The sequence below is a fragment of the Equus asinus genome, chromosome 26 (assembly GCF_041296235.1).
Source record: "Equus asinus isolate D_3611 breed Donkey chromosome 26, EquAss-T2T_v2, whole genome shotgun sequence".
Classification (NCBI taxonomy): Eukaryota; Metazoa; Chordata; class Mammalia; order Perissodactyla; family Equidae; genus Equus; species Equus asinus.
The window spans coordinates 37,830,253-37,858,172 of record NC_091815.1 but is presented as its reverse complement, the minus strand read 5'-3'; the positions used below and the strand labels follow the sequence as shown (position 1 = coordinate 37,858,172).

Genomic DNA, 27,920 nt, shown 5'->3' with positions numbered 1-27,920 from the left:
TTGCATCATGTTTCCTTCCCTTATTTCACTGCATTTCTCCTTTGTGCTCATTGTCACAATGACACGCTCCTGAACTGTACAGTTAGATGTTGAGCGTGTGTGTCTACTGATCTGAGCTCTGCAGGCAGCAGGAAACTGCGTCTTCCCTGAAGCATCTCCAGGGCCTGGATGACCACTGTCCATGGTGAGGACCCCACAGGGATGTGCTGATGGATGGGCTGAGGATGAAGGAGACCCCATGGGGGAGGCTCTGAGACGGAAGGACATACCCAGGGTCACCTCACCTGGAAGGGGCATCTCAGGAAGGCACCACATCTATTGTTGTGAAGTCTTGCCCATCGGTGAGATGAGTGCAGATCAGGCAGACAGTGGGGGTCAGGAGAGACCATCTTTCATCTGAAATGTCTCCAGAGCGCCTGGAACATCTGCCCCAGCTCTGGGGAGGGCAGTTCCCCTTTCTGTGGGGCTGCTGACATGAGAAACCCGTGACAAAGGACCAGCCTCCAAGTGGCCACACCCTGTGCATCCGTCTGTCCTTCCAGGCATTGTAGTCTCTTTCATCTTCACAGCTGGGGCCAGAGGGAGGAGACGCCATGAGCCTTACCCTCACAGCCCTGCTCTGCCTTGGTGAGATTTGGGGAGGGGGAGGAGAAGCCCTGGAGCCCTGGTCTGGGAAGGGCCCCACCCCACAGCCAGACCCTGATCTGTCAGGAGAGCCCAGGACTCAGGAGGCTCATGGGAAGGAGGGTTCTGCTCAGATTCAGGGCAAATCTCTCACAGGGAATTCTCTTCCAGGGCTGAGTGTGGGCCCGAGGACCCCAGTGCAGGCAGGTAAGTGTGTCTCCAGGTGTCCCAGGTCCCACCTTCTCTCTGGGGACAAAGAGCCCCCACCAGGCAGCTGGGATTGGAGAACAGTAGTTCTGGGTTGAGGGATGTGGGACGTGTGGGGGGTCCAGGGCTAAGAGCTGGGGAACTGGGGTGGGGAATGTCTTTTGACCCAGCCTCTGATTTCCTTCTAGGGACCCTCCCCAAACCCACCATCTGGGCTGAGCCAGGCTCTGTGATCCCCTGGGGGAGTCCTGTGACCATCTGGTGTCAGGGGACCAAGGAGACTCAGGAGTTCCGACTGTATAAAGAGGGAAGCTCACTGCCCTGGAGCAGACAGAACCCACTGAAGCCTGGGGACAAGGCCACGTTCTTCATCCCACACATGACAGAGCAATATGCAGGGCGATATCGCTGTTACTATCTCAGCCCCACTGGCTGGTCAGAGCTCAGTGACCCCCTGGAGCTGGTGGTGACAGGTGAGAGGACACTCAGGGATCCCAGCCTCAGGCTCTGCCCTCAGGAAGGGGGTCTGCTCTCAGGGGTGTGTCCCCTCTCACAGCCCAGCCCCAGGGGATATGAGGGAGGTATGAGCCCCATTTTACGTGCTGCCTCCTCCTCTCCTAGGAATCTACAGCAAACCCTCCCTCTCAGCCCTGCCGAGCCCTGTGGTGAAAGCAGGAGGGAACGTCACCCTCCAGTGTGGCTCATGGCTGAGATTTGACAGGTTCATTCTGACTAAGGAAGGAGAACATCAGCCCTCATGGACCCTGGACTCACAGCGACACCCCAGTGGGCAGCCCCAGGCCCTGTTCCCTGTGGGCCCCGTGACCTCCAGCCACAGGTGGACGTTCACATGCTATGGCTATGACAGTAAAAACCCTCAGGTGTGGTCACACCCCAGTGACCCCCTGGAGCTCCTGGTCCCAGGTGAGGAAGTCCCATCCTGGTCCCACCCGTGATTTGAGGCACCAGACAGGGTCTTTACTCTCAGGGACCCCCAGGTGAGTGGGTGGGGTGAGAGGATAAGGGGGCTCCTGGGGAAGAGGCACAAAGAGTGAGAGACAGTGAGACCTGGGTTCCAGGATGGAGAAGGGGGTTTATGGGAGGAATCAGCCCCTGCAATCCACAGGTGGTCCTTCTCCCAGGTGTGTCTGGGAAGCCCTTCCTCCTGAACCAGCAGGGCTCCATCGTGGCCTCTGGACAGAGCCTGACCCTCCAGTGTCTCTCTGATGTCGGCTATGCCAGATTCGCTCTGTCCAAGGAGGGGGGACATGACCTCCCCCAGCGCCTTGGACGGCAGCCCCAGGCTGGACACTCTCAGGCTGATTTCCCCCTGGGCCCTGTGAAACCCTCCCACGGGGGCCAATACAGATGCTACGGTGGACACAACCTCTCTTCTGAGTGGTCAGCACCCAGTGACCCCTTGGATATCTTGGTGGCAGGTGAGGAGCCAGGGAATTCAGTCAGGAGCCCAGACTATGCACAGGCCCTGCCAGGGAGCCCCACAGGGTCATGCCTGGAAGAGGGGTGTGAGGTCCTCAGGGAGGGAGAGAGACAGAGAGACAGGGGATGGGCAGTGAGAGGGAGAAACTCAGAGAAAACAAGACAGACAGAGATGGGGCTCCTCAGAGAGAGGCCTGGGGACTCTTGGTTCCAAACAAGGTGGGCGGGCAGCCCCTCACCCACCCTTCCTCTCTCTAGGACAGCTCCCTGACACACCCTCCCTCTTGGTGCAGCCAGGCCCCACGGCGGCCTCAGGAGAGAATGTGACCCTGCTGTGTCAGTCATGGGGGCCAGTGGACACGTTCCTTCTGTTCAAGGAGGGGGCAGCCGATCCCCCACTGCGTCTGAGATCAAAGTACCAAGCTCGGCAGTACAAGGCCCAATTCTACATGAGTCCTGTGACCCCAGCCCACGGGGGGACCTACAGGTGTTACAGCTCATACAGCACCACCCCCTACAAGTTGTCACACCCCAGTGACCCCCTGGAGCTCGTGGTCTCAGGTGAGGGAACCTGACCCTTTCCTTTCTGAGTCACTCAGCTCAGGGCCTTGTCCCCCAGAGAACTCTGGGCTGGGATAGAATCGGGGGGGGGGGGCTATGAGGAAGGGTCACCCAGAGAGGGATCTGCCCCTCAGAGTATAGGAAGGAAACAGGGCCCTCTCGTGCCTGCCCCTTCCCACGTCCCCATCACCAGAATCCTCCATGTGGGTGGAGAGAGAGATTTGGGGACCACAGGGCAGATGAAGGATAATTGTGTGAGCAGAGACGGGGTCTCTGGGGGAACCTCCAGCCCCTCATCTCCTCTTGTCCTTTCTGCTAGGATCCTCTGGGGAGCCCACCTCCCCACCCCCAGGGCTCCATTTAACATCTGGTGAGAACAGGGGCCTCTGTCCAGAGAGCTCACAGTTTCTCCAGGCCTGTCTCTCGAGATTCAGCTGATCTGACTCCTAGCTCCTCTCTCAGCACATCTTGTCTCCAGGGGCTAGGAGTCGGGCAGAGATGGGGGATCCACAGGGTTCCAGCAAACTGAGGCTGTTGGAGCGTGGGTGGGGCAGTCATGGCAGAGGGAGACATTGGGGCCCAGCCTGCGAGAGGGGCAGCCGGGCTGAAGTGGGGAGAAGCAGCCCCCTCACCTCCATCCTGATCCCCAGGGGGCTCTGAGGACCGACTGCCCCGCACAGAGTCAGGCGCCACGAGGGGTAAGTGAGGGTCTCTGTGAGGAGTGGTGGGTGGGTCCATGGGGGCGCGGGCTGAGTTAAGACATCAGGAGACTCTGACTTGGACACGCCTTCCCCTGTCTGGGCCTCAGTTTCTCGAAGTGTTAAGGAGAGAATTGTGGCCCAGAGCTTAGACTCCCTGTCAGTTCTGACAGTGGTTCTGACCTTCTGAGAGAGGAGGCCTCACAGGGAAGCCCCCCAGGATGTGATTTTATGGGGTCTTGTCCCCTCTGCATCAGTGACAGTGACATTGTACGGGGGAGGGAGGGGCAGGACAAGAGTCCATGGGGTTCAGGCCCTTTCCCTTCAGCTCAGGGTGCTCAGCTGGAGTGGAAAGAGCAAGGAAGGCAGTCGGCAATCCCAGTTCAGTTCCCAGCTCAGTTACTTCCAACTGGGCGACCTGAAACATGTGACTTACCTCTCCGTGTCTCAGTTTCCTCATCTGTGAAATGGATGGATGGGAGTGGCAGTCTCCCGTTGCAGGATTGTCATGAGTTAGAGGAGATGACTGCACTGACCCCAGCACATGCCTGGCACATAGTAGGTGCTCAATTAAATGGCATCAAGGGCTCGTACATGGCATCACTTGTGCCCAAGGTGTCCAGTGGTACCTGAAGGCTGTGATCGGGATCTCCGTGGCCTTCATCCTGCTGCTGCTCTCCCTCCTCCTCCTCTTCCTCCTCATGCGACACCGGCGTCAGGGAAAATGCAGGATGTCAGGTGAGTAGGGAACGGGGCAACCCAGGTCACAGGAGGACGTGGGCTTAGGGCACCAGCTGCAGGAAAACCAAATAGAAGGGAAAAGCAGCCTAGAAAAAGACTTTTTCAGAATCTCAAATGAGAAAATCCTGAAGAAAACACTTAATACAGCACACATGCACACATTTAAGGTACTTTTTACCTTTTTAATCTCATGAAATATTGAAACATGCACACAGTATGTGTTAAGATTTCCTTCTTGTCTCCTGAATCGCATGTGGAGGGCGGGTGCTCATTACCTCCCAGGGCTGAGACTCTGTCCGTCTTGACCCAGCCCAGAGACAGGCTGATCTCCAATTTCCTGCAGGGGCTGCAGACCCACAGCCCAAGGACTTACGCCTGAAGATCAGGTAATTGCCGCCCCGAAGATCCCAGACTCCCACCCTGCCCTCAGCCCTCTCTCTGCCACTAACACTCCTGTCTCCTCCCCAGCTCCAGCCCAGCTGCTGACGCCCAGGAAGAGAACCTCTGTGAGAGGAAAAAGGGGCCCCCATGGCGGGTGTGGACACAGATTTCAGTGGGCCATGGGGGGATGGGCTGGAAGGGCCTCAGGATTTGGGGTGAGAAGGACTGAAATCCCCCCTGAGCGACCTCGGGCCATCTCCTCACACCTGGACCTCAGTGGCCCATCTGGGAGCAGAGGGGCTGCAGCCCTGAGAGACCTCAGGGAATCCTGACAAGAGACACACCCCCTGTTCTGCCCCAGCAGATGCTGCCGTGAAGGACACACAGCCTGAGGAGGGCGTGGAGCTGCACCCTCAGGTGAGACCCCTGCCCTGTCCAGGCTGCCAGGGACCATCCTGTTGCCGTGCTTAAACCTATGGACACTTTGCTGTCCTCACGTCACCCAGCTCTCAGCAGTGTCCCACACTGACCTCTCCTCTTGGGCACCTGGGGTGTCCTGCTGTGACTTTACTCCTGGTTTCTGTGACCTCATGGCCCCCCCTATGTGGTTGCCTTTCCTGGTTCCTGTCCTCTGTCTGACCCTCTGGTTGATGGATGCACCCCCAGGTCTCAAGAGGATGCACGAATAAGTGAATCACCCACAAGTCCCCTAGGCTCCCCTTCATTCATTCACCCAACAGCGTGCACAGGGAGTTCCCTGTTTACCTGGCTCCATTGAGGTGCTGCAGGTACAGCAGTGAGCAATACTGTCTCCACACTCCTTAAACTCACATCATGGGTGAGAGAGACAACATGTAAATAAATGGGTCGCGTCCTAGAGTGCAAAGTGCTGTTAAGGAAAATAAAGTAAGGAAAGGGGGTAGAGTGTAGGGCATGGGGGCAAAGGAAACAGCAGTTTCAAAGGTCCTGAGGGAGCAACATTCTTTTTCAGGAAGATGGGCTGTGTGACTGGAGCCAAATGAGCGAGAGACAGCATGTTAGGATAAGAATCAGAATCATAGAAAGCATCCAGATGTCCAAGGCTTAGGAAGTTCCTGAAGATTCCATCAGGAAAGTAACCTCACTCTGTAACAGTGTGGACAATTGACTGGAGGAGGTCAGCAGTGGGATCAAGGAGACACTGTTTCTGTCCCTCTGTCTCCCTCTAGCAGGACCCCCATGATGAAGACCCCCAGGGAGTGACATATGCCCCGGTGAGCCACTCAAGATCAAGACTCAGGCAGGGGGTGGCCACCTCTCCTTCCCCCGTCAGAGGAATTGCTGGATGTTAAGTACAGGCAGAGGGACAGTCAGGTGGCTTCCATCCTCCCCAAGCTCCCAGGCCTCCCCCATCGCAATGATATTTCTATCTCCCCACTCTCTCCCTGCTCCAGGCTACTGCATCTGAAGACCCCCAGGACGTGACCTATGCCCAGCTGAACCACTTGACCCTCAGACAGGAGATGACATCCGCTTCCTCCCAGTCAGAGGAGCCACCAGCAGAGCCCAGCGTGTACGCTGCTCTGGCCATCCACTAGCCCAGGAAGGACCCGGACCCCACCCTCCAGGGAGGGAGACTGCAGGGACCCCAGAAGGCACAGGAGCTGCCCCCAGGGGACACTCAGCTAATGACTTCCAGCCAGCCTGGAATCCTAACGTGGACCACCAGGAGCTTCTGGGACTCATTGGGAGTCACCTGATTCTGCAATCAAAGATAACTGATATCCCCACATTTTGGACATAAAGCAACAGACTTCTCAGTAATGCATGAGTGAAATGAGAAATCCAAAACAGAAGGGAGAGAATGTTTTAAATTGAATGATAATGTAAACATTACACATCAAACCTATGAAATAGGAAAATTAAGAACCATGAGTGAATATATCAGAAAAGAAAAGCCTAAAAGATCAATGACCTAAGCTATTAAATCAAGAATTTGGAAAAATAATAGAAAATTATCCCAGATTAAGGTAGAAGGAGGGAAATGATGATGAAAGTAGCTACTAATGAGGACAAATAAAAACTAGAGCCAAAAAGTTTCATTCTCGAAAACATCAATCACACTTACAAATCCCAGCCACAATGCTCAAGGAAAAAAGAGAGAAAGCACATATTACATCATCAGGACAGCATCACAGATCCCACAGACTTTAAATACACAACAGATCATTATGATCAATTTTATGCCACTACATTAGAAAATGTAGACGAAATGGACAAAATCCTCAAAAACACAATATACCAAAATGATGGATAAAAATAAATAGAAAATCTGAATTGACATATATATTGAATATGTTGAACATGTAAATAAAATTTTCCCAAAAAATGAACTCTGGGTCTGGAAATCTTCCCTGGTGAATGCCTCCAAACACTAACGCACTCATGAAATACACATACACACACACACGGACACACAAACACACACACACATGCAAGCACATACCAGACTTAAATAAGCCTCTTCCCAAAAATAGAGAAGGAGGTAATATTCCTCCCAACACATTCTATGAGTCCAGGAAAAACTGATACCAAAACCCGACAAGGAAACTACAAAATGGGGAAAATCATAGGAAGCTATCTCACAGGAACTTGCCTGTAGATTCCTACACAAAATATTCCCAAACAACACTCGGCAATATATAAAACGAATAACACAGCACAACAATGTTGGTATGTTTTTTTCAGGAATGCATGATTGGTTTCATATTCAAAAATCAATCGATATATTTCAAACATAAAAGAACAAATAGAAAAAAATGATCATATCAAGAGATTGAAAGCTGCCGATAAAACACATCACCATTTATAATGGGAAAAAACTCCCTCAGATATAAAAGGGGATTTCCTATCATTTATCAAAGCATCCTTAAAAATTGGGAAGAGAAATAATTTTTAAAGGTACAAAATTGAAATCTTTCTGCCTGTGACTGAGAAGGAGACAAGAATATTCACTATGACCTCTTCTATTCAGCAGGGCACTGAAAGAAACAATCAAATAAAGTAAAAATAAAAACATGATAAGCACTGAATGGATGGAATAAAACTGTATTACTCAAAAATTACAAAATTGTGTGCATGGAAAACCACAAATAATAGAAACATCTATTATTCTAATTTGAAAAGCATTGATCCAATGTCGCTGGATACCACATCAATATATAAAAATCAGTTGCATTGCAGACTCCCAGTTTTGGACCAAGAGGAAGTAGAGCTATGTCTCCCTAACCCCCATGAGGCACAGTAGAACTCCTGGACCTTGTACACACAACATCATGAGAACACGCCAAACAGTGCAGAGAAGGCAGCACATGGGCTAAGACTGTTAGGACCCCAGGAGTGACACAGCGGGTGTCCAAGGAGTCACATGGGGGACCTGGACTGTAACCTCCTCCTGGCAGTAATGAGTCAGTACCCCAGCCAGGTGTCAGAAAAGGCTTTCTGTAACAGAAGATTTAAATACTATCCAGATTCTCACAATATTTTATCCAAAATGTCCAGGTTTCAATTTAAAAAACCACTCATCATAACAAGAACCAGGAAAATCTCATCTTGCATGAGAGAAGACCATTGTCAACAGATGCTGACACTGACATAACGCAGAGGTTGGAATCATCTGAGGAGGACTGTAAAGCACCATAATAAAAATGCTTTGATGGGCAATTACACAAATGCTTAAATTAAATCTAAAAAAAAACTCTCAACGAGGAAATAGAAGATACAAAGAAGAAAGTAATGGAAATTTTAGATCTGAAAAATACAATAATCTAAATAAAAGGCTGCAAGGATGTTCTCAACAGCAGAATGGAGAGGACAGAGGAAATAATGAGCATGAAGACAAAACAACAGAAATTACTCAGTCTGAACAACAAGGACAAAATAAACCAGAAAAGAAGATGAACAGAGCCTCAGGACTTGTGGGGCTCTAACAAAAGATCTCACATCTATGTGATCTCAGTCTTAGAAGCAGAGGAGAAGAGGAGGAGACTGGAAAACTATTCAGCAAATCATGGCTGGAATTTCTCCAAACTTGGCAAAAGTCATAAACCTGCATATTCATGACACTCAGTGAATGCCTAAGAGGATAAGAAATCCACGCCAAGACTCAACATGATCCAACTAAGGAACAAAAGACAAGTTTCTTTTTTCTTGATGAGGAAGATTGGGCCTGAATTAACATCTGTGCCCAGCTTCCTCTATTTTGTATGTGAGATGCCGCCACAGCATGGCTTGATGAGCAGTGTATAGGTCCATGCCCGGGGTCTGAACCCGCAAGCACACGAACTTAACCACTACACCACCAGGCCAGCCCCAAAGACAAGTTTCTGGAATGCAGTGAGACAGAAATGCCACCTGACCATAGAGGGAAGCTATTCAGATGACAACAGGCTTCCCATCAGAAACCGGGAAGGCAGGAAGCAAGTGGAACATTTTGCAGGTACAGAAAAGAAAGAACTGTTGACCCTGATTCTACAGATGGTGAAGTTATCCTTCAGGGATGAAGGGGAAATAAAAACATCCTCAGGTGGAGGAAGCTAAGAGGATTGATCACAAGCAGGCCTCCCCTAAATGGATGGAAAAGGAAGTTCTTGACCCAGAAAGGAACTGATAAAGGGAGGAAGCCTGGAACAAGAGGAAGGAAGAAGAATGAGAAGAAAAAACGTGGACACTGGGACAGCGCAGAGGCAAGAAAGTCAAAACTTCCCAGTTATTTTCCCTCCATGAGCACTCACCTCACATTATTTTCAAATTTTGAGGCAGCAAAAACAAGCATACATGCATTGATGCAATGATGTTTGCAGCCTTTCTTGATGGGCTAATACTTTAGGAAGTAAGCATAAATTAAAGTTGTATTTAACTCCCTGAGCTCACACAGTGATGGGAGATGTTTGAATTCCACACAGCCCAGGGAACCTGTGGAACACTTGGAGCCATCAACACACCCCCTGAAGAGCCAGGCCTTGGTAGTGAGGGCAAATGAGCTGTAAGATTTGCCTAAACAGACTGTTGTTGAAGCCTTGAAAGGAAAAGCTGAACCACCAAGTCATTTAATCAACTTCCAAAACAAAGATACATACTCTTTAAAGAAAGGAAGCAGAATCTGTGTACTCAACAGCATAACTTTTCATGTTGCCTGGCATCAAGATCGAAAACAATCCTGCATTAGATGGACGAGCAGAGGGTAGGGCCACCCTCAAAGGCTTAAAGGAAGCAGTGGTGGTCCCGTCGTATCCCTGCTTAGGACACTAGCCCGGCCCCTGCGAAACAGGATGGATCATGTGTCATGGATGGTGGAGGGCCACAGTCCTCACCTGTACTGACTCCTGTCACAGCAGCTCTGCACGATGGACGCATTTACTAGAAGAGAATTCTGTAGCCTCTGGTCACTTCTATTCAGCTGTGGATCTGGTAACTAAGCAGCAGCTCTTCTTCACCTGGGATGGACTGCAGTACACGTTCACAGTGTCCAGGGATAAACTAACGCTCCCTCTTTCACAGTATCGTCCAAAGGGACCCTCAGCACCTTGACATTTGGGAGAACATCACATTTGTTCACAATATTGGTGACATCGTGTTACTCTGACTTGATGAGTAGAGAGTGGTGAGTACTCTGGTAGCTCTGGTATGTACTCCAGAGGGTGGGAGATTTAAAACAAAAAAGGGAAAAAGAAAAAAGAAAACCAAAGATTCAGGACCTGCCAATGCAGTGAACTTTATAGAAGTGCTGCTCTCTGAGCCCTGCCATGACATACCCTGTATTGCACGTTTCAACGCGTCACACTAAGAAAGAGACACACTTAAGGTATGAGGCTTTGGATGGTGGAAGTAGCAAATACCATACTTGAGAAAACAAATTTCTCCCTTACCAGGTGACTGAGAAGTCTGCCAGTTTGGAGCACAGAGGAAGATAGGGCTATGCAGCGCCAGGACCCTACAGCCATGGCCCTGTGATCTGACAGATCCCGTGGTGCCTTAGGTACCTGTGTGCACCGGGGTGCTGTGTGAATTCAAAGCTGAGCCCCAGCAGCAGAGTTAAAAGTTAGCTCCCTTGGGTTCATGCCATCACATCACCTGCGACAGACAGTGGATGCCACTTAAAAAACTGCTCCTGAACAAAGAGAACAGATTAGTGGTCACCAGGGGAAAGGGGGATGGGGGGGTGGGCACAAAGGGTGAAGTGGTGCACACACAATATGATTGGCAAATAATAATGTACAACTGAAATTTCACAAGGTTGTAAACTATCATAACCTCAATAAAAAATAAAATAGAAAAAAACCTGCTCCTGATACGGTACTGGTTCCGAATAGAAACTGAATGACTGACAAGGAGACATCAGGTGTCTATGCAACTGGAACCATCCATCATGAGCTGGCTATTGTCATTCCCACCAAGCCCTAAGGTTGCAATCCATTGTTGGATGAGAGTGGTACACCGAGGGTCATGGACAGGTCCAGAGGACAAACGTGAGTCACACAAAGATGTGGGTTAGGTACACATGACACCCACATCTGTACCCATAACAATGGCTCCTCTCCTCAGACGTCATCTACAGCTCTGTGGCCTGGGTCCTGCCTGGGTGGTGGGATGTTTTGGTGTAGTGTTGCTCTACAGCCCCACACAGGGGACTCTGAGAGAGAAAATGCCTTCAGGGGGCAGATATTCGAAAAGGATATCTTTTTGAAAAGGATAATGCACTTTTTGTGGAAAGAGAACCAGCTAGATCTAAAGGTGTACGCGGACTCCAGGAGAGCAGCAAATGCCTTTTCTACATGGTCAAGGGGCTGGAAAGAGCAAAACTGAATGGAGGAGACAAGGATATCCAGGAAGCAGCCACGTATATGGACGGATGTACAGGAGTGGGCTCAAAGCACTGGATCTTTGAATCAGATATTAATGTCCCTAGAGAGCCCCACTGTAGACAAGGTCCTTAACAACCAAGGGGACAGGGTAGCTCATTCAGCAGATATTAGCCAGCCTCTGCTCTTCATTGTTCCAGAGTTTACACCGTTGCCTATGAAGGACAGCCATGGTGGCAGAGACGGAAGCTCTTCATGAGCCTGGTGTCATGGACTGCCTTTCACTGAGACTGATCCAGCTACAGACACTGATGGATGGCCATCGTTTCAGCAGCAAAGATAGACACCAAGTCCTTAATATGGTATCATTCCTTATGGAAGCATCAGACATGTGGCTGCAAGTTGATTTCAGCCCTGGTGGAATGGACACTGATTGAGCCTAACTAGTATGTATGTGTGGGAATATTGAGGCATAAAATGTGTCCCCTTTAAGTGCATAGTTTCATCAGCTTTGGCAAATGTAGAAATTCATGTAACTATCACCCCCATCAGTACACAAACCACTGCCACCACTCCTAAAATTCCACTGTGACCTTCTTAGTCAACCTACACCCCCAAAACCCAGACTGAAGCAAACAGCAATCAGCTTTATTCATTAGGTGTTAGTCAGGCCAGATCTAGAATTTGATAAAAGAGGAATCATAAAGCATGTACTTTTCTGTATCTGCCCTCTTCTGCACAGTATAATTTTTTTTAATTCATCCATTTGCTTGATATATCATTGTAGTTTTACTTTCATTTCTCCAGTGATTATTGATGTTGTGTATTTTTTCACATCTTTGTTGGTCATTTAAATATCTTCTTTTGAGAAATGTCTGTTCAAACTGTTTTGCTCATGTGGGAGGATTTTATTATTATTTGTAAAAACTCTTACTTATTCTACATACAAATGTCATATCAGATACACTCACAATAAGTATATTTTTTCTCTTAGTCTGGCTTGTTTCTTCCATTACCTAACACTGTCTTTAGAAGAGCAGAAGTTTTTAATTTTATAAACTCCAATTAATTTTTCCTTTATTGTGCTTTATAATTTTGTATCTTTCTGAGGAATCTTTGTCTAATCTAAGGTTGTAAAGATTTTCTTTAATGGTTTCTTTTAGACACCTTATGATTTTGACTTTTGCAATTAGATCTATGATCCATTTCATGTGAATTATTGTGTATAGTGTGAGGTAATGGTCAAGGTTCATCTATTCCAAACAGACATCCAGTTGTCCTAGTACCATTTGTGGAGAAAGTGATGTTTTCCTCAAGGAAGAACTTCTGTCCTCTGCTAAAAGTCAATGGATCATCTGTGTGATCTCTACATCTGGGATCTCTATTCTGTTTATTTTTTTACCTCCTATCCTTATGCAAATGCCACACTACTCATTACATTTTTTCCTTCCATAGAAAGTCTTAGTGTAAGAAAATGTCCTACTTTCTCCCTTTTCAAAATTCTTGCACTACTATTGCGCTTTTGTATGTCCACATATATTTTAGTATCCGCCTGTTAATTGCTAAAAAAGCTAGCTGGGACTTTGGGGGGATGTGAATACCTATGGGTTTAGAGAAAGTTGAAGTCCTAACAATATTGAGTCTTTCAATCAATGAACATGGAATATTGCTTCTTTGTTTTGTTGTTGTTGTTGTGCTTAATTTCTCTTAGCCAAATATCATAGTTTTCAGTCTTCAGATCTTACGCATCTGTACTTATATATACCCCGACATGCTTACAGTTTTAGGGTTAATGGAAACAGTATTGTATTTTACTTTTGCTTTCCAATTTTCCTTGTTAATTTATAGAATAAAATTTAACTGATTTTTGAATATTGATCTTATATCTTGAGAACTTGCTCCTTCACCTATTTGTTGTAGACACTTCTTTGTAGACTCCTCAGGATTTCCTCCACAAGATTATCTGGATTGGGAATAAAGACAGTTTTGTTCTTTCCATTTTAATCTGGATGCCTTCTATTCCCTTTCACTTATCTTACTGCACTGGCCAGTTCTGATAGAAGTGGTCAGAGCATCATTGCCTTGTTCCCCATCACAGGGGGAAAATATTCAGCATAATGTTAGCTAAACAGAGATCATAGATACTGTCTGATTAAGGAAATTCCCTTCTATTCCCGTATGGCTGAGCATTTTATTTATTTTATCAAATCCTTGTGTGCATGTTTGTTAGTCTCTTAACACAGTGGTGTACCTTTATTGATTTTCAAGCGCTGAACTAGCTTGGCACCTGAGGATGAATCCCACTTGGTTGTGATGTCTTGTCCTTTTCCTATATTGCTGGCTTATACTTACCAATATTTTGGTGAGGATGTTTGCATCTATGTTCTCGGGGGACGTTGGTCTGTGCCTTTCTTTCCTTAGACTGTCTTTGTCTGGTTTGTGTTTGGAGTAACCCTTGCCTGATAAAATTGTTGCAAAGTGTTCCTTTCTCTCCTATTCTCTTGATGAGATTGTGAAGGAGTGTATCAATTCTTCCCCAAATGTTTGGTGGTACATTCCAGTGAGAACACTGTGGCCAGGAGTTTTCTTTGTTGGAAAGTTGTTTTAACTACAAATGCAATTTAATGTTTTTCAACAATATCACATGATTTTTTCTTGAGTGAGTTTTGGTAGTTTGTGTCTTTCAAGAGTTGGGCCATTCCATTTAAGTTGTCAAATTTATGGTCACAATGTTGTTTGTAGTACTATTATCTTATTATCTTATTGATTAATAATTAATTAAAAGTAATCCTTTTTGTAGTGACATCCCATCATTCATGCTAGATGTTGGCAAGTCGTGTCTTGTCTCTTTTTTCCATGATTAGTCTGGCTAGTGGTTTGTCAACTTTACTGGTCTTTTTAAAGAATCAGCTTTGGGTTTCATTCATTTTTGTTCCTGTGTTTCTGTGTATAGTTTCATTGATTTCTGCCCTCTATAATTATTGCATTATGCTTACCTTGGGGTGAGTTTGCTCTTCTTTTCCTTGTGTCTTGGATGGAAGCTTGGGTTAGTGATTGGAAACCATTCTTTGTTCACTATGAACACTTGCTGCTCTTACCTTCCTTCTAAATACTGCTGTGGCTGCACCATACAATGTTTAGTATTCTGGATTTTCGTTTCATCCAGTTTAAACTATTTTTCAGTCGTCCTTGAGCTTCTCTTCACTCATGGATTATTTAGAAGTGTGTTGCTTACAAAAAGAATAAAATACCTAGGAATAAACTTAACCAAAGAGGTGAAAGGCCTGTACACCAAAAACTATAAAACATTGTTGAAAGAAATCGAAGAAGACACAAAGAAATGGAATGATATTCCATGTTCTTGGATTAGAAGAAGTAACATTGTTAAAATGTCCATACTTCCTATAGCAATCTATAGATTCAACGCAATTCCTATCAAAGTTCCAACAACGTTTTTCACAGAAATAGAGCAAAGAATCCTAAAATTTATATGCAACAACAAAAGACCCTGAATAGCCAGAGAAATCCTGAGAAAAAAGAACAAAGCTGGAGGTATCACAGTCCCTGATGTCAAAATATCCTACAAAGCCATAGTAACCAAAACAGCATGGTACTGGCACAAAAACAGACACACAAATCAATGGAACAGAATCGAGAGCCCAGAAATAAACCCACACATTTATGGACAGCTAATATTCGACAAGGGAGCCAAGAGCAAACGATGGAGAAAGGAGGGTCTCTTCAATAAATGATGTTAGGAAAACTGGACAGCCACATGCAAAAGAATGAAAGTAGACCATTCCCTTACACAATGCACAAAAATCAACTCAAAATGGATTAAAGACTTGAATGTAAGACCCGAAAACATGAAAATTCTAGAAGAAAACATAGGCAGTACGCTCTTTGACATTGGTCCTAGCAGCATATTTTCAAGTCCCATGTCTGACTGGGCAAGGGAAACAAAAGAAAAAATGAAAAAATCAGACTACATCAAACTAAATAGCTTCTGCACAGCAAAGGAAACCATCAACAAAACGAAAAGACAACCTAACAATTGGGAGACGATATTTGCAAACCATATATGAGATAAGGGGTTAATATCCAAAATATACAAAGAAGTCATACACCTCAACAGCAAAAAACTAACAACCCAGTTAAAAAATAAGCAAAAGATCTGAACAGAGATTTCTCCAAAGAAGATATACAGATGACCAGTAGGCATATGAAAAGATGTTCAACATCATTAGCTATCAGGAAAATGCAAATCAAAACTACAATGAGGTATCACCTCACTCCGGTCAGAATGGTTATAATTAACAAAACAGGAAACAGTAAGTGTTGGAAAGGATGTGGAGAGAAGGGAACCCTTGTACACTGCTGGTGGGAATGCAAACTGGTGCAGCCACTATGGAAAACAGTATGGAGATTCCTCAGAAAATTGAGGATAGATCTACCATATGATCCAGCTATTCCACTGCTGGGTATTTATCCAAAGAACTTGATAACACAAAGGCATAAAGATACTTGCACCCCTATGTTCATCGCAGCATTATTCACAATAGCCAAGACTTGGAAGCAACCTAGGTGCCCATCAAGGGACAAATGGATAAAGAAGATGTGGTATATATACACAATGGAATACTAGTCAGCCATAAAAAATTATGAAATCTGGCTATTTGTGACAACATGAATGGACCTGGAGGGTATCATACTAAGTGAAATAAGTCAGAGGGAGAAAGTCAAATACCATACAATCTCACTCATAAGTAGAAGATTAAAACAATGACAAACAAACACAGAAACAGAGATTGGAAGGAGGAGTGGGAAGGGAAGAGGACGAAAGGGGTGATTAGGCACATGTGTGCGGTGATGGATTGTAATTAGTCTTTGGGTGGTGAACATGCTGTAATCTACACGGAATTCAAAATATACAATGATGTACACCTGAAATGTATATATTGTTATAAACCAGTGTTACCACAATAAAAAAAAAAGAAATCATATTGAGCATCTCTTATGACCACAAGGCTATGAAACTAGAAATTAATTACAAGAAAAAAGCTGAGAAAGTCACAAACATGTGGAGAGTAAGCAACATACAATGGAACAACCATTAGATCAATGAAGAAATCAAAAAATACCTGGAGACAATTGAAAATGAAAACACAACATACCAACTCTTGTGGGATGCAGCAAAAGTGGTACTAAGAGGAAAATTTACAGCAATACAGGTCTCCCTCAAGAAACAAGGAAAATCTAAAATAAGTAATCATAAACTACACCTAACAGAAGTAGAAAAAGAACAGAGCCCAAAGTCAACAGAAAGAGGAAAATAATAAAAACTAGAGCAGAAATAAATGAAATAGAGACTCAAAAAACAATGGAAGGAATCAATGAAACTAACAGCTGGTTCTTGAAGAGATAAACAAAATTGACGAACCCTTAGCCAGACTCACTAAGAAAAACAGAGAGAAGACTCAGATAAATAAAATTAGAAATGAATGAGGAGAAATTACAACAGATACTGCAGAAATACAAAGTATTATAAGAGAATACTATGAGAAGCTATACACCAACAAATTGGATAACCTAGAAGAAATGGATAAATTAGAATCATACAACTTCCCAAAACTGATCAAGAAGATACAGAGAATCTGAATAGACCAATCACAAGTAAAGAGATTGAAGCAGTAATCAAAAATCTCCAAAAACACTAAAGTCCAGGACCAGATGACTTCTCTGGTGAATTCTACCAAACAGTCAAAAAAGATTTAATACCTATCCTTCTCAAAATTCTCTGAAATATTGAAGAAAACAGGATGCTTCCTAACTCATTCTATGAAGCCAATGATACCCTGATACCAAAACCAGAGAAGGACAACACAAAAACAGAAAATTACAGGCTAATATCACTGTTGAAGATAGAAGCAAAAATCCTCAGCAAAATATTAGCAAATCAAATACAGCAATACATTTAAAGGATCATACAGCATGATCAAGTGGGATTTATACCAGGGACGCATGGATGATTCAACATCCACAAATCAATCAATGTGATACACCACATTAAGTAACTGAGGAATAAAAAGCACATGATCGTCTCAATAGATGCAGTGAAAGCATTTGATAAGATCAAATGTCCATTTATGATAAAAAAAAAAAACTCTCAATAAAATGAGTAAAGAAGGAAAGTATCTCAACACAGTATAAAGGCCATATATGACAAACCCACAGCCAACATCATATTCAATGGGCAAAAACTGAAAACCATCCCTCTGAGAACAGGAACAAGACAAGGGGCCCCACTCTTGCCACTGTTATTCAACATAGTACTGGAGGTCTTGGCCAGAGCAATTAGGCAAGAAAAAGGAATCCAAATTGGAAAGGAAGAAATGAAACTCTCACTGTTTGCAGATGACATGATTTTATATAGAGAAAACTTGTTAAAAATCCATCAGAAAACTATTAGAAATACTCAGCAATTACAGCAATCTTGCAGGGTACAAAATCAACTTACAAAATTCAGTTGCATTTCTATACTCTAATAACAAACTAGCAGAAAGAGAAGTCAAGAATACAATCCCATTTACAATCGCAACAAAAAGAATAAAATATCTAGGAATAAATTTAACCAAGGAGGTGAAAGACGTATACAATGAAAATTATAAAAGATTACTGAAAGAAATTGAAGACGACATAAAGAAATGAAAGATATCCCATGCTCATGGATTGGAAGAACAAACATATTTAAAATGTCCATATTAAATAACACAATATACAGCTTCAATACAATCCCAATCAGAATCCCAATGACATTCTTCATGGAAATGGAATAAAGAATCCTAAAATTTATACAGAACAACAAAAGACTCCAGTAGTGAAAGCAATCCTGAGAAAAAAGAATAAAGCTGGAGCCATCACAATCCCGGACTTCAAAATGTACTACAAAGCTATAGTATTCAAAACAGCATTGTATTGGCACAAAAACAGACACACAGATTAATGGAACAGAATTGAAAGCCCAGAAATAAAACCACACATCTATGGACAGTTAGTCTTTGACAAAGGAGCCAAGAACATACGATGGAGAAAGGAAAGTCTCTTCAATAAATATTGTTGGGAAAACTGGACAGCCACATGTGAAAGAATGAAAGTAGACCATTATCTTACACCATACACAAAAATTAACTTGAAATGGATTAAAGATTTGAATATGAGACCTGAAACCACGAAACTCCTAGAAGAAAATACAGGCAGTACCCTCTTTCACATCAGTCTTAGCAGCATCTTTTGAATACAATGTCTACTTGGGCAAGGGAAACAAAAGGAAAAATAAACAAATGGGACCACATCATGCTAAAACGCTCCTGCAAGCCAAAGGAAACCATGAACAAAATGAAAAGACAACCCACCAACTGGGAGAAAATATTTCCATATCACATATCCCACAAGGGGTTAATTTCCAAAATATATAAAGAACTCATACAGCTCAACAACAAAAAATAAACAACCCAATCAAAAAATGGGCAGAGGATATGAACAGACATTTTTCCAAGGAAGACACACAGATGGAAAACAGGTATATGAAAAGATGTTCACCATCACCATTTATTAGGGAAATGCAAATCAAAATTACAATCAGATATCACCTTATACTCATCAGAATGGCTATAATTACCAAGACAAGAAAAAAAAACAAATGTTGGAAAGGATGTGGAGAAAAGGGAACCCTCTTACACTGCTGGTGGGAATGCAAACTGGTGCAGCCACCATGGAAAACAGTATGAATGTTTCCCAAAAAATTGAAAATAGAAATACTGTATGATCCAGTTATCCCACTACTGGGTATTTATCCAAAGACCATGAAATCAACAATACAAAGAGATTTACGCATTTCTATGTTCATTGCAGCATTATTCACAATGGCCAAGTTGTGGAAGCAACCCAAGTTCCCATCAACAGACGGATAGACAAAGAATATGGGGCATATGTGTACAATGGAATACTACCCAGCCATAAAAAAAGACAAAATTGTGCCATTTGCAAAAACATCAATGGACCTTCAGGGTATTATGCTAAGTAAAGTAAGCCAGACAGAGAAAGACAAACACTGTATAATTCACTCATATGTGGAAGATAAACAAACACAAGGATAAGGACAATAGATTAAGTGGTTCCCAGAAGGGAAGGGGAGAGGGGAGGGTGAGAGGGGTAAGGAGCACATATGTATGGTGACAGATGAAAACTGGACTGTTGGAGGTGAACACGATGCAGTCTAATCAGAAACTGAAATATAATAACGTACACCTGAAATTGCACAATGTTATAAACCAACATGACCTCAATAAAACAATTCAGAAAAAAAGGAGTTCTTCCTGGAGAAGTAAAGGGCACTGAGGAGGGAAAGATGACTCAGAGGTTTTGAAGGAGGATGATGAAGAAAAAGATGGTGCTGACTTTAGAAACAAGGAAGTCAGTGAAGGGAAGTGTTTGGAAGGAAGAAAACCGACAATCCGAGGTCAGGAGGGAGGGTTCTGTTTCTTCTGAAAATGGTCATCAGCCTTCTAAGCATCTCCCCACGCCTCCTTCTCCCACAGGGTCATCCTCCCTGTGAGGGCCCCACTGGCTCCTCCAGGTACCAAGGCAGAGAGTGGAACAGCCTTCAGTTCCTCACTCTATGGCACTTCACATCCAATCATCACATCCACACCACCACGCCCCTTGAGTCCTTATTAACAATATCACAATCCATCACGAGACTCAGGAGGTCTCATCTGTATCATCACATCAGCCTGCTTCTTGGTCCTCCAGGACAGGCCCCCACTCCTTTCTCCACTTCATTTCTCTCTCTGCCTCCAAAAGACTCTGCTAATAACCCTGTCTGGTCTGATCCTGCCCTTCCCAAAACCCTTCCAACAGTTTCCATCTTCAAAACACATCCAAGTTGCACCATCTGATGTTCAGGGCTGTTAATGATCAGGCCTGAGCTAAACTCACCAGCCCCAGCAAACACAACTCTCCTCCTCAACCAAACTCATCACAGGTAACCACACACAACCCCAAGCACACACACAAACTGAGCTACTTAACAATTCTGTGCCTTCCTCTGGCTTCTCCCTCAGCAAGTCTGCACCTAGCTGACTCCTTTCCAACCTGAGGGACAAAGAAACCACCCTGTCTCATTCCACTCAATTGTAAATGTATTTTGTGTTACAGATTTGTGCAAGGGTTATACGATAAAAACCACATAAATGGCTTAAAGTACTGATAACACGCCATCCAGGAGCCAGATTAATGTTGGCCCCTGGATAACTAATAACAATTCTATTATTAATAGAATTAATTATCAATAGAGGCTTCCAGCATTACATTTTCTACATGGTGGTAGTCTTTTTAAAACAGAAATATGTTCATACTCTCTGTTGCTTAAAATCTTCCCATTGCCTTAAAGACAAAATCCAAAACACTTGCACGGTGCTCAAGATCCTGTGTGACAAGGCCCGGCCTTCTCCTGATGCTCTCAATTCTGAGAACAGCTCAGATCTTTGTGGGTGAGGATGCCCCATCACCATCACCACCTCTGGGCTAACCCCTGCTCATGCTTTGGGTCACTGCTTCCCCAGAAGGACCCCTCACAACCAGGACCCAGGATGCAGGATGACTACCTGTTACTGAATCTCATTGTCCCTTGTTTTCTTTTTTCTTCCAACTTGTATTAAAACAAGACTATAACTGAATTGTTAGCCACCTAAATATTCGTAATCTCTGTCTTCATTCACCTGAGCCCATGAGTCCAGGGAAAGACTCTGTCAGCTTCACCAATGACCCTCCAGCTCTTGGCACCATGACGGGACATGGGAACTGCTCAATAAATACTGACTGCCTGGCTGGTGAAAGAAAATCTGCATTTACAGAAGCTCAGCAAAGGGAAGTGATTTGCCCCAGGTCACAAAACCTCTACAAGAGACAGAGTCAGAATTAGAACAGAGATTGTACTGGCTCCTCTCCTGTCCTCTGCAAGCCTCATGTTCTGAGATATGTGTCACTCTCAGGATTTGGGGTTGGCATGAGCTGGAGGCAGAGTGTTTGGCATGTGCAGAGACTCAGAGCTGGTCTGGAAGGTCCCCTGGGCCTGCTGTCTCTGCAGCCCCACACATCAGGGAGAGCAGAGCAAGGCCCTGGGAGGGGCTGTTCCCCTTCCTGTGAGGCCACAGATGAGGAACCCGTGACGTGTCACACGGAGCCTGGACCTTGTCACACTGTCTCTGTCTGTCTGTCCTGCCAGGCTCCATGGACTTTCTCAGTTGTCTGCACAACTGGGGACCATGGGAGGCAGGGCCAGGACACCTGTCCTCACTGCCCTTCTCTGCCTGGGTGAGTTTGGGGAAAAGAAGAGGGACATTGTCTCCTCCAACCCCAGGTCCTGATTCCTGAGAGACCCCAGGACTCAGGAGGCTCAGTGGGGGCAGAACTTCTGGGGTCAGGACAGACGTGCTCAGTACCCAGATCTGACCCCAGTGCTCAGGGGCCTAGACCAGGCCTGGAGCTTCTCTGTGTGGGTGAGTAGACGTGCCCTCACAGGGAACTCTCTTCCAGTGCTGTGTCCGGGCCTGTGGAACCAGGTACAGGCGGGTGAGTCCTCCCCACACCTCCTGCTTCAGCCCAATGAACCCAGTGGGCAGGTGGAAGGAGCACAGAGGGTCTGGGTTGATGGTAACCAGTCTGGGAGGGGCCTTGAGTGACAGCTGGGCCAGCTGAGGGGAGAAGGGCTCTCCTGACACTTCAGCTCTGATTCCTTTCCAGGAGCTGCCCCCAAACCCTCCATCTGGGCTGACCCCGCCCCCATGGTCACCAAGGGGAGCTCTGTGACCATCTGGTGTCAGGGGTCTTTGCAGGCTGAAGTCTACCATCTGTATAAAGAGAGGGTCTCTATACCCGTGAAGACAGAGACCCCACAGGACTCCAGCAACAAGACCAGTTTCTCCATCGAATCTATGAGCTCACACACTGCAGGGCTGTATCAGTGTGCGTACAACACCAGCATGAACAGCTCATCAGAGCGCAGTGACGCCCTGCCCCTGCTGGTGACAGGTAAGGGGGAGGAGCCGGGTCCCCTCCCACTGTGGGCTCCTCCTCGCAGGCAGAAGGGAAGGAGTGTGGGCTCAGGGGACCTCAGCCCTCACAGTCCACACCTGGAGTGTGTGGGCTGACGATCGCCCCTTTAACACTGCTCCCTCCTTCTCCCTCAGGAGTGTACAACGCACCCTCCCTCTCAGCCCACCCAGGCCCTGTGGTGGCTTCAGGAGAGAATGTGTCCCTCTTGTGCAGCTCAGAGAACACATCTGTCACTTTCCATCTGCTGAAGGAGGGAGGAGCTGACCCTCCCAGACACATGGAATCAAGGACCCATCATAGGAGGGGGCAGGCCCTCTTCCCTGTGGGCCCTGTGAACACCTCCCATGGGGGGACCTACAGATGCTATGGTTCTCACAGCTCCTACCCCTATGTGTGGTCACACCCCAGCAACCCTCTGCATCTCGAAGTCACAGGTGAGTGCCCCCTGATCCGTCACTTTCCTGGAACCCAAAAATGACAGAACTAAGCGCCCAGTGGAGCCCTGGAGGTGGTTGGGGTCGGTGACATGGCCTCCTGGGGCCTGAACCACAGAGCAGGAGGCTGGGGAGAGACTAGTGAGAGCTCTCACTGCAGGCCCAGTAGACAATGTGGGGTGTGCGTCCCTTCTCTCCAGGTGTGTACAGGGAGCCCTCCCTCTCAGCCCAATCTGGCTCGCTGGTGCTCTCTGGAGACAACCTGACCCTCCAGTGTCGCTCAGAGGCCGGCTTTGACAAATTCGCTCTTACCAGGGATGAGGCGCTCACACCCCCCCAGCATCTTCATGGGCAGCACAGCGCCAACTTCCCCCTGGGCCATGTGGACCACACCCACAGGGGCCAGTACAGATGCTATGGTAGACACAACCTCTCCTATGCATGGTCAGCCCCCAGCGCACCCCTGGACATCCTGGTCGCAGGTGAAGAGCCCCATGTCCTGACTGTCTGCTCAGGATGCTGGGCCTAGTGTCACCCCTGGTGGTGATGGGGTCCAGAGACAGGGTCCTGGAGCAGGGACTGAGATGGGGCCGTGGTCTAGGGAGAGGGAGTGAGAAAGGCAGAGTGAGGCGCCAGGAGATAAAAGACAGAGAGGAGCTGAGAGGGGGTCACAGACAGAGTCCTTGAAGAGAGGTCAGTGGTCAACGGCATGTGGGGAGGGGGCAGCTCTCTACACACTACAACATTCTCTCCCCAGGGATGTATGAGAAACCCTTTCTCTCAGCCCAGCTGGGGAGAGTGTCCTGGGGAGACAATGTGACCCTGCAGTGTGGCTCTGAGATCTGGTTCGATACCTTCCATCTGTCCAAGGAGGGGTCACCTGCTCCTCCCCAGCTCCTTCGTCTGCAGGACACGGCCGCCCCCTTTCAGGCCAACTTCACCATCGGTCCTGTGACCTCAGACCATGAGGGGACCTACAGGTGCTACGGCTCACACAGCACCTCCCCCCACCTGTTGTCACTGCCCAGTGACCCCCTGGAGCTCCGGGTCTCAGGTGAGGAGCCCCAGTCGTGCCCCTTGTGTCCTCACGGTCAGTTCAGGGTCCTGTTCCCAGGGGACCTCTGGGCTGGGATGGGAGTGAGGGGGTCACAGAAGGCAAGTCAGCCAGAGGGGAACCTCACCTCTCAGAGGGATGGAAAAAGCCAGAGCAATTCCCAGCCGGCCTCATCCTCATCCTCATCCTCATCCCTGAGGTCCAGAGACATTTGCGGTGAGTGGAGACAGCTGGGGAGGACTCAGGGCTGACAAAAGGAGAAAAGGCCAGAGGCACCGCCTCCTGATCCTTCTCCAGTGTCCAGTCCTAGAAGTCCCTCACCCAGAGACACAAGAGCGCTGACTAGAAGAGGCTGATGCCCAGAGGGACCAGGATCACTCACTCGGGCATGGCCTGTCTCCCAGGGGAGTTGGGCAGAGATGTCAGAGGACACGGGGCTTCAGGAGTTCTGAGGCTGGGCAGACGGCGGATGGGGCGTCATGGCAGAGGGAGGAGATGTTGAGACCCATCTCGGGGGAGGGGCAGCCAGGCTGAAGTGGGGAGAATGGCAGCCACCCCCTCACTTCCCATCCTGATCCCCAGGAGACTCTGAGGATCCACTCTCCCCCGGGGAGTCAGGCACAAGGTGGGGTAAGCGAGGGTCTCTGTGGGGAAGCGGTGCGTGGGAGGGGCTCAGGTCTGGTCTTGGCTCAGTCCCTTCCTGAGATGGTGACCTGAGGAATGCTCGTCTTTCTCCGTGAGACCAGTTTCACTGATTGCATGGTCCAAGAAGGCTGCGTGGACACTGAGTGTGGGGACACGTGTGGTGTCTGAGCTCTCCTCCACACGCTCAGGGGCGCAGCCCGTCCAGGAGGAGCCGTGGAGTTGGGGCAAGGACACCCCTGGGTTCAAACCCCAGGGCTGCTACTGCCCACCTGTGGGACCCTGGACGAGGCACGCTCCTCTCCGAGCCTGAGGGTCCTCTCTGCACAACAGGCCTCCGCCATGCCCCTCAGAGAGAGAGCCCTCAGCCTGGGGCCTGGCCCCGAGAGCTCAGGGAGGACAGCCCTCCCTCCTGCCCTTCCCAGATGCACACGCTCCATGTGCACACAGGCCCCCATTGGGGGTGCCAGCCCTCTGCAGAGTAGGGGACGGACGTGGGCTGGGAGATGGGGGTGGGGGAGGGATTGTGTTTGCTGGTCAGGTCTCTGCCTCGTGTTCTGCCTGGAGAGTAAGGGCACAGCATAAAAAATGATAATAGAAAACAAGGGAACCCACCGTTCTGGGTTCCAGTCCCAGCTCCGCCACTTCAGGCTGGGTGACCTGGGCACATGATTTACCTCTCTGTGCCTCAGTCTCCTCATCTGTGAAATGGGTGGGTGGAGGATGGCAGTGTTTTGGTGCATGATTGTTGGGAGTTAGAGGAGGTGAGTGCACAGACCCCAGCACGTGTGTGGCACACAGTAGGTGCTCAGTTAAATAGCGTCATTGGCTCATTCATGACATCACATGTGCCCAAGGTCTCACATGGTATCTGAACGTTCTGATTGGAGTCACGGTGGCCTTCGTCCTGCTCCTCTCCCTCCTCCTCCTCTTCCTCCTTACCCGACACCAGCGTCAGGACAAACGCAGGACACCAGGTGAGTAGGGAACAGGGTGACCCGGCTCACAGGAGGACGTGGGCTTAGGGCACCAGCCAAAGGGGAAAAAAAGTAGATGGGAAAGTCAACCAGAAAAAGACTTTTCCAGAATCTCAAATCAGAAAATCCAAAAGAAAACACTTAATCCAACACATATGTACACATTGAAGGAATTCTTTCACCTTTTCAGTCTCATGAAATATTGAAACATACACACAAGCAAGGGTTACGGTTTTCTTCTTTTCTCCCGAATCACATGTGGAGGGCGGGTGGTCATCACCTCCCAGGGCTGAGACTCTGTCCATCTTGACCCAGCCCAGACACAGGCTGATCTCCAATTTCCTGCAGGGGCTGCAGACCCACAGCCCAAGCACAGAGGCCTGCAGATCAGGTAATTCCTGCCCTGAAGACCCCAGACTCCCACCCCACCCTCGGCCCCCTCTCTGCCCCTTACACTCCCATCTCCTCCCCCAGCTCCAGTCCAGCTGCTGACACCCAGGAACAGACCCTCTGTGAGAGGAAAAAGGGGCCCCCATGGGGGGTGGGGGCACAGATTTCAGTGGGCCATGGGGGCATCGGCTGGAAGGGTCTGGGGATTTGGGGTGAAAAGGACTGAAATTCCCCTGAGTGACCTTGGGCCCATCTCCTCACCCCTGGATCTCAGTGGCCCATCTGGGAGCAGAGGAGGGGCTGCAGCCCTGAGAGACCTCAGGGAATCCTGACAAGAGACACACCCCCTGATCTGCCCCAGCAGATGCCGCCGTGAAGGACACACAGCCTGAGGAGGGCGTGGAGCTGGGCCATCAGGTGAGACCCCAGCCATGTCCAGGCCACCAGGGACCTTCCTGTTGTCAAACTTGACCCAATGGACACTTGGCTGTCCTCACGTCACCCAGCTCTCAGCAGCGTCCCACACTTATCCCTCCTCTCAGGCACCTGGGGCGTCCTGCTGTGACTTCACTCTTCCTGGTTTCTGTGACCTCAGTGCTCCTCCTCTGTGGTTCCCTTTTCTGGTTCCTGTCCACTGTCTGACCTTCTGGTTGTTGGATGCACCCCAGGTCTCAAGAGGATGCACGAATAAGTGAATCACCCACAAGTCCCCTAGGCTCCCCTTCATTCTTTCACCCCACATTGTGAAAAGGGAGCTCCCTGTTTACCTGGCTCCATTCAGGTGCTGTAGGTACAGCAGTGAGCAATACTGTCTCCACATTCCTTGAGCTCACCTCGTGGGTAAGAGACCACATGCAAATATGAGAGTAGCTTCCTAGAGTGTAAAGTGCTGTTAAGGAAAATAAAGTAAGGAAAGGGGGTAGAGTGCAGGGTGGGGGCAGAGGAAACAGCAGGGGCAAAGGTCCTGAGGCAGCAACATGCTTTTTCAGGAGGATGGGCCGTGTGGCTGGATTCAAAAGACCAAGAGATAGCATGTTAGGATAAGAATCAGAACTGTAGGAAGCAACCAGATGTCACAGGCTTAGTATGTACCTGAAGATTCCATCAGGAAAGTGAGCTCACTCTGTAGCAGTGTGGACAATTGACTGGAGGAGGTCAGCAGTGGGATCAAGGAGACACTGTTTCTGTCCCTCTGTCTCCCTCCAGCAGAGCCTCCATGATGAAGACCCCCAAGGAGCGACATACGCCCAGGTGAACCACTCAAGAGCAAGACTCAGGCAGGGAGTGGCCACCTCTCCTGCCCCACTGTCAGAGGAACTGTTGAACGCTAAGCACAGACAAGCAGAAGAGGACAGACAGATGCACAGACAGGTGGGTCCCATGCTCTCCCAGACCCCAGGCTGCCCCCACCCCAACCACATACCTATCCCTCACTTTCCCCTGTTCTAGGCTGCTGCATCTGAAGACCCCCAGGACGTGACCTATGCCCAGCTGAACCACTTGATCCTCAGACGGGAGATGACACCCCCTTCCTCCCAGTCAGAGGAGCCCCCAGCAGAGCCCAGCGTGTACGCTGCTCTGGCCATCCATTAGCCCAGGAAGGACCCGGACCCCATCCTCCAGCGAGGGAGACTGCAGCGACCCCAGAAGGCACAGAAGCTGCCCCCACTAGACACTCAGCTAATAACCCCCAGCCAGCCTGGAATCCTAATGTGGACCACCAGGAGCTTCTGGGACTCATTGGGAGTCACCTGGTTCTGCAGTCTGATAACTGATATCCCCACATTTTGGAAATAAAGCCACAGACTTCTCAGTAA

General features: G+C 47.7%; 1 protein-coding gene across 50 annotated transcripts; it reads left to right on the top strand.

Moving 5' to 3' along the window:
• The first annotated feature begins 30 nt into the window (after positions 1 to 30).
• On the top strand, positions 31 to 27,920 carry LOC106840877 (leukocyte immunoglobulin-like receptor subfamily B member 3). Of its 50 annotated transcripts, none has more exons than XR_011498644.1 (14): positions 46 to 184; positions 543 to 627; positions 796 to 831; positions 1,020 to 1,304; positions 1,453 to 1,755; positions 1,974 to 2,270; positions 2,530 to 2,832; positions 3,483 to 3,530; positions 4,146 to 4,268; positions 4,615 to 4,657; positions 4,740 to 4,777; positions 5,017 to 5,069; positions 5,644 to 5,905; positions 6,086 to 7,024. XR_011498644.1 is itself a non-coding variant. In XM_014856522.3 (14 exons), exons 2-14 carry the CDS (start codon positions 594 to 596, stop codon positions 27,694 to 27,696), a joined length of 1,908 nt encoding a protein of 635 aa, XP_014712008.3. In that variant the 5' UTR covers positions 46 to 184; positions 543 to 593; the 3' UTR covers positions 27,697 to 27,920. The 50 variants fall into 50 exon arrangements, 38 of the variants coding, with proteins under 38 accessions (XP_014712021.3, XP_014712008.3, XP_070355329.1 ...); XM_014856522.3 differs by lacking the exons at positions 4,740 to 4,777; positions 5,017 to 5,069; positions 5,644 to 5,905; positions 6,086 to 7,024 and adding exons at positions 26,188 to 26,225; positions 26,465 to 26,520; positions 27,310 to 27,474; positions 27,553 to 27,920 and having other exon boundaries at positions 4,582 to 4,657; XR_011498643.1 differs by having other exon boundaries at positions 49 to 184; positions 570 to 627.

Excerpts from the sequence above, each read along its gene's own strand:
- LOC106840877 (XM_014856521.3), top strand. Across the intron at positions 832-1,019 it reads GAGGACCCCAGTGCAGGCAG|GGACCCTCCCCAAACCCACC; the intron begins GTAAGTGTGTCT and ends ATTTCCTTCTAG. Across the intron at positions 4,269-4,581 it reads GGGAAAATGCAGGATGTCAG|CCCAGAGACAGGCTGATCTC; the intron begins GTGAGTAGGGAA and ends GTCTTGACCCAG.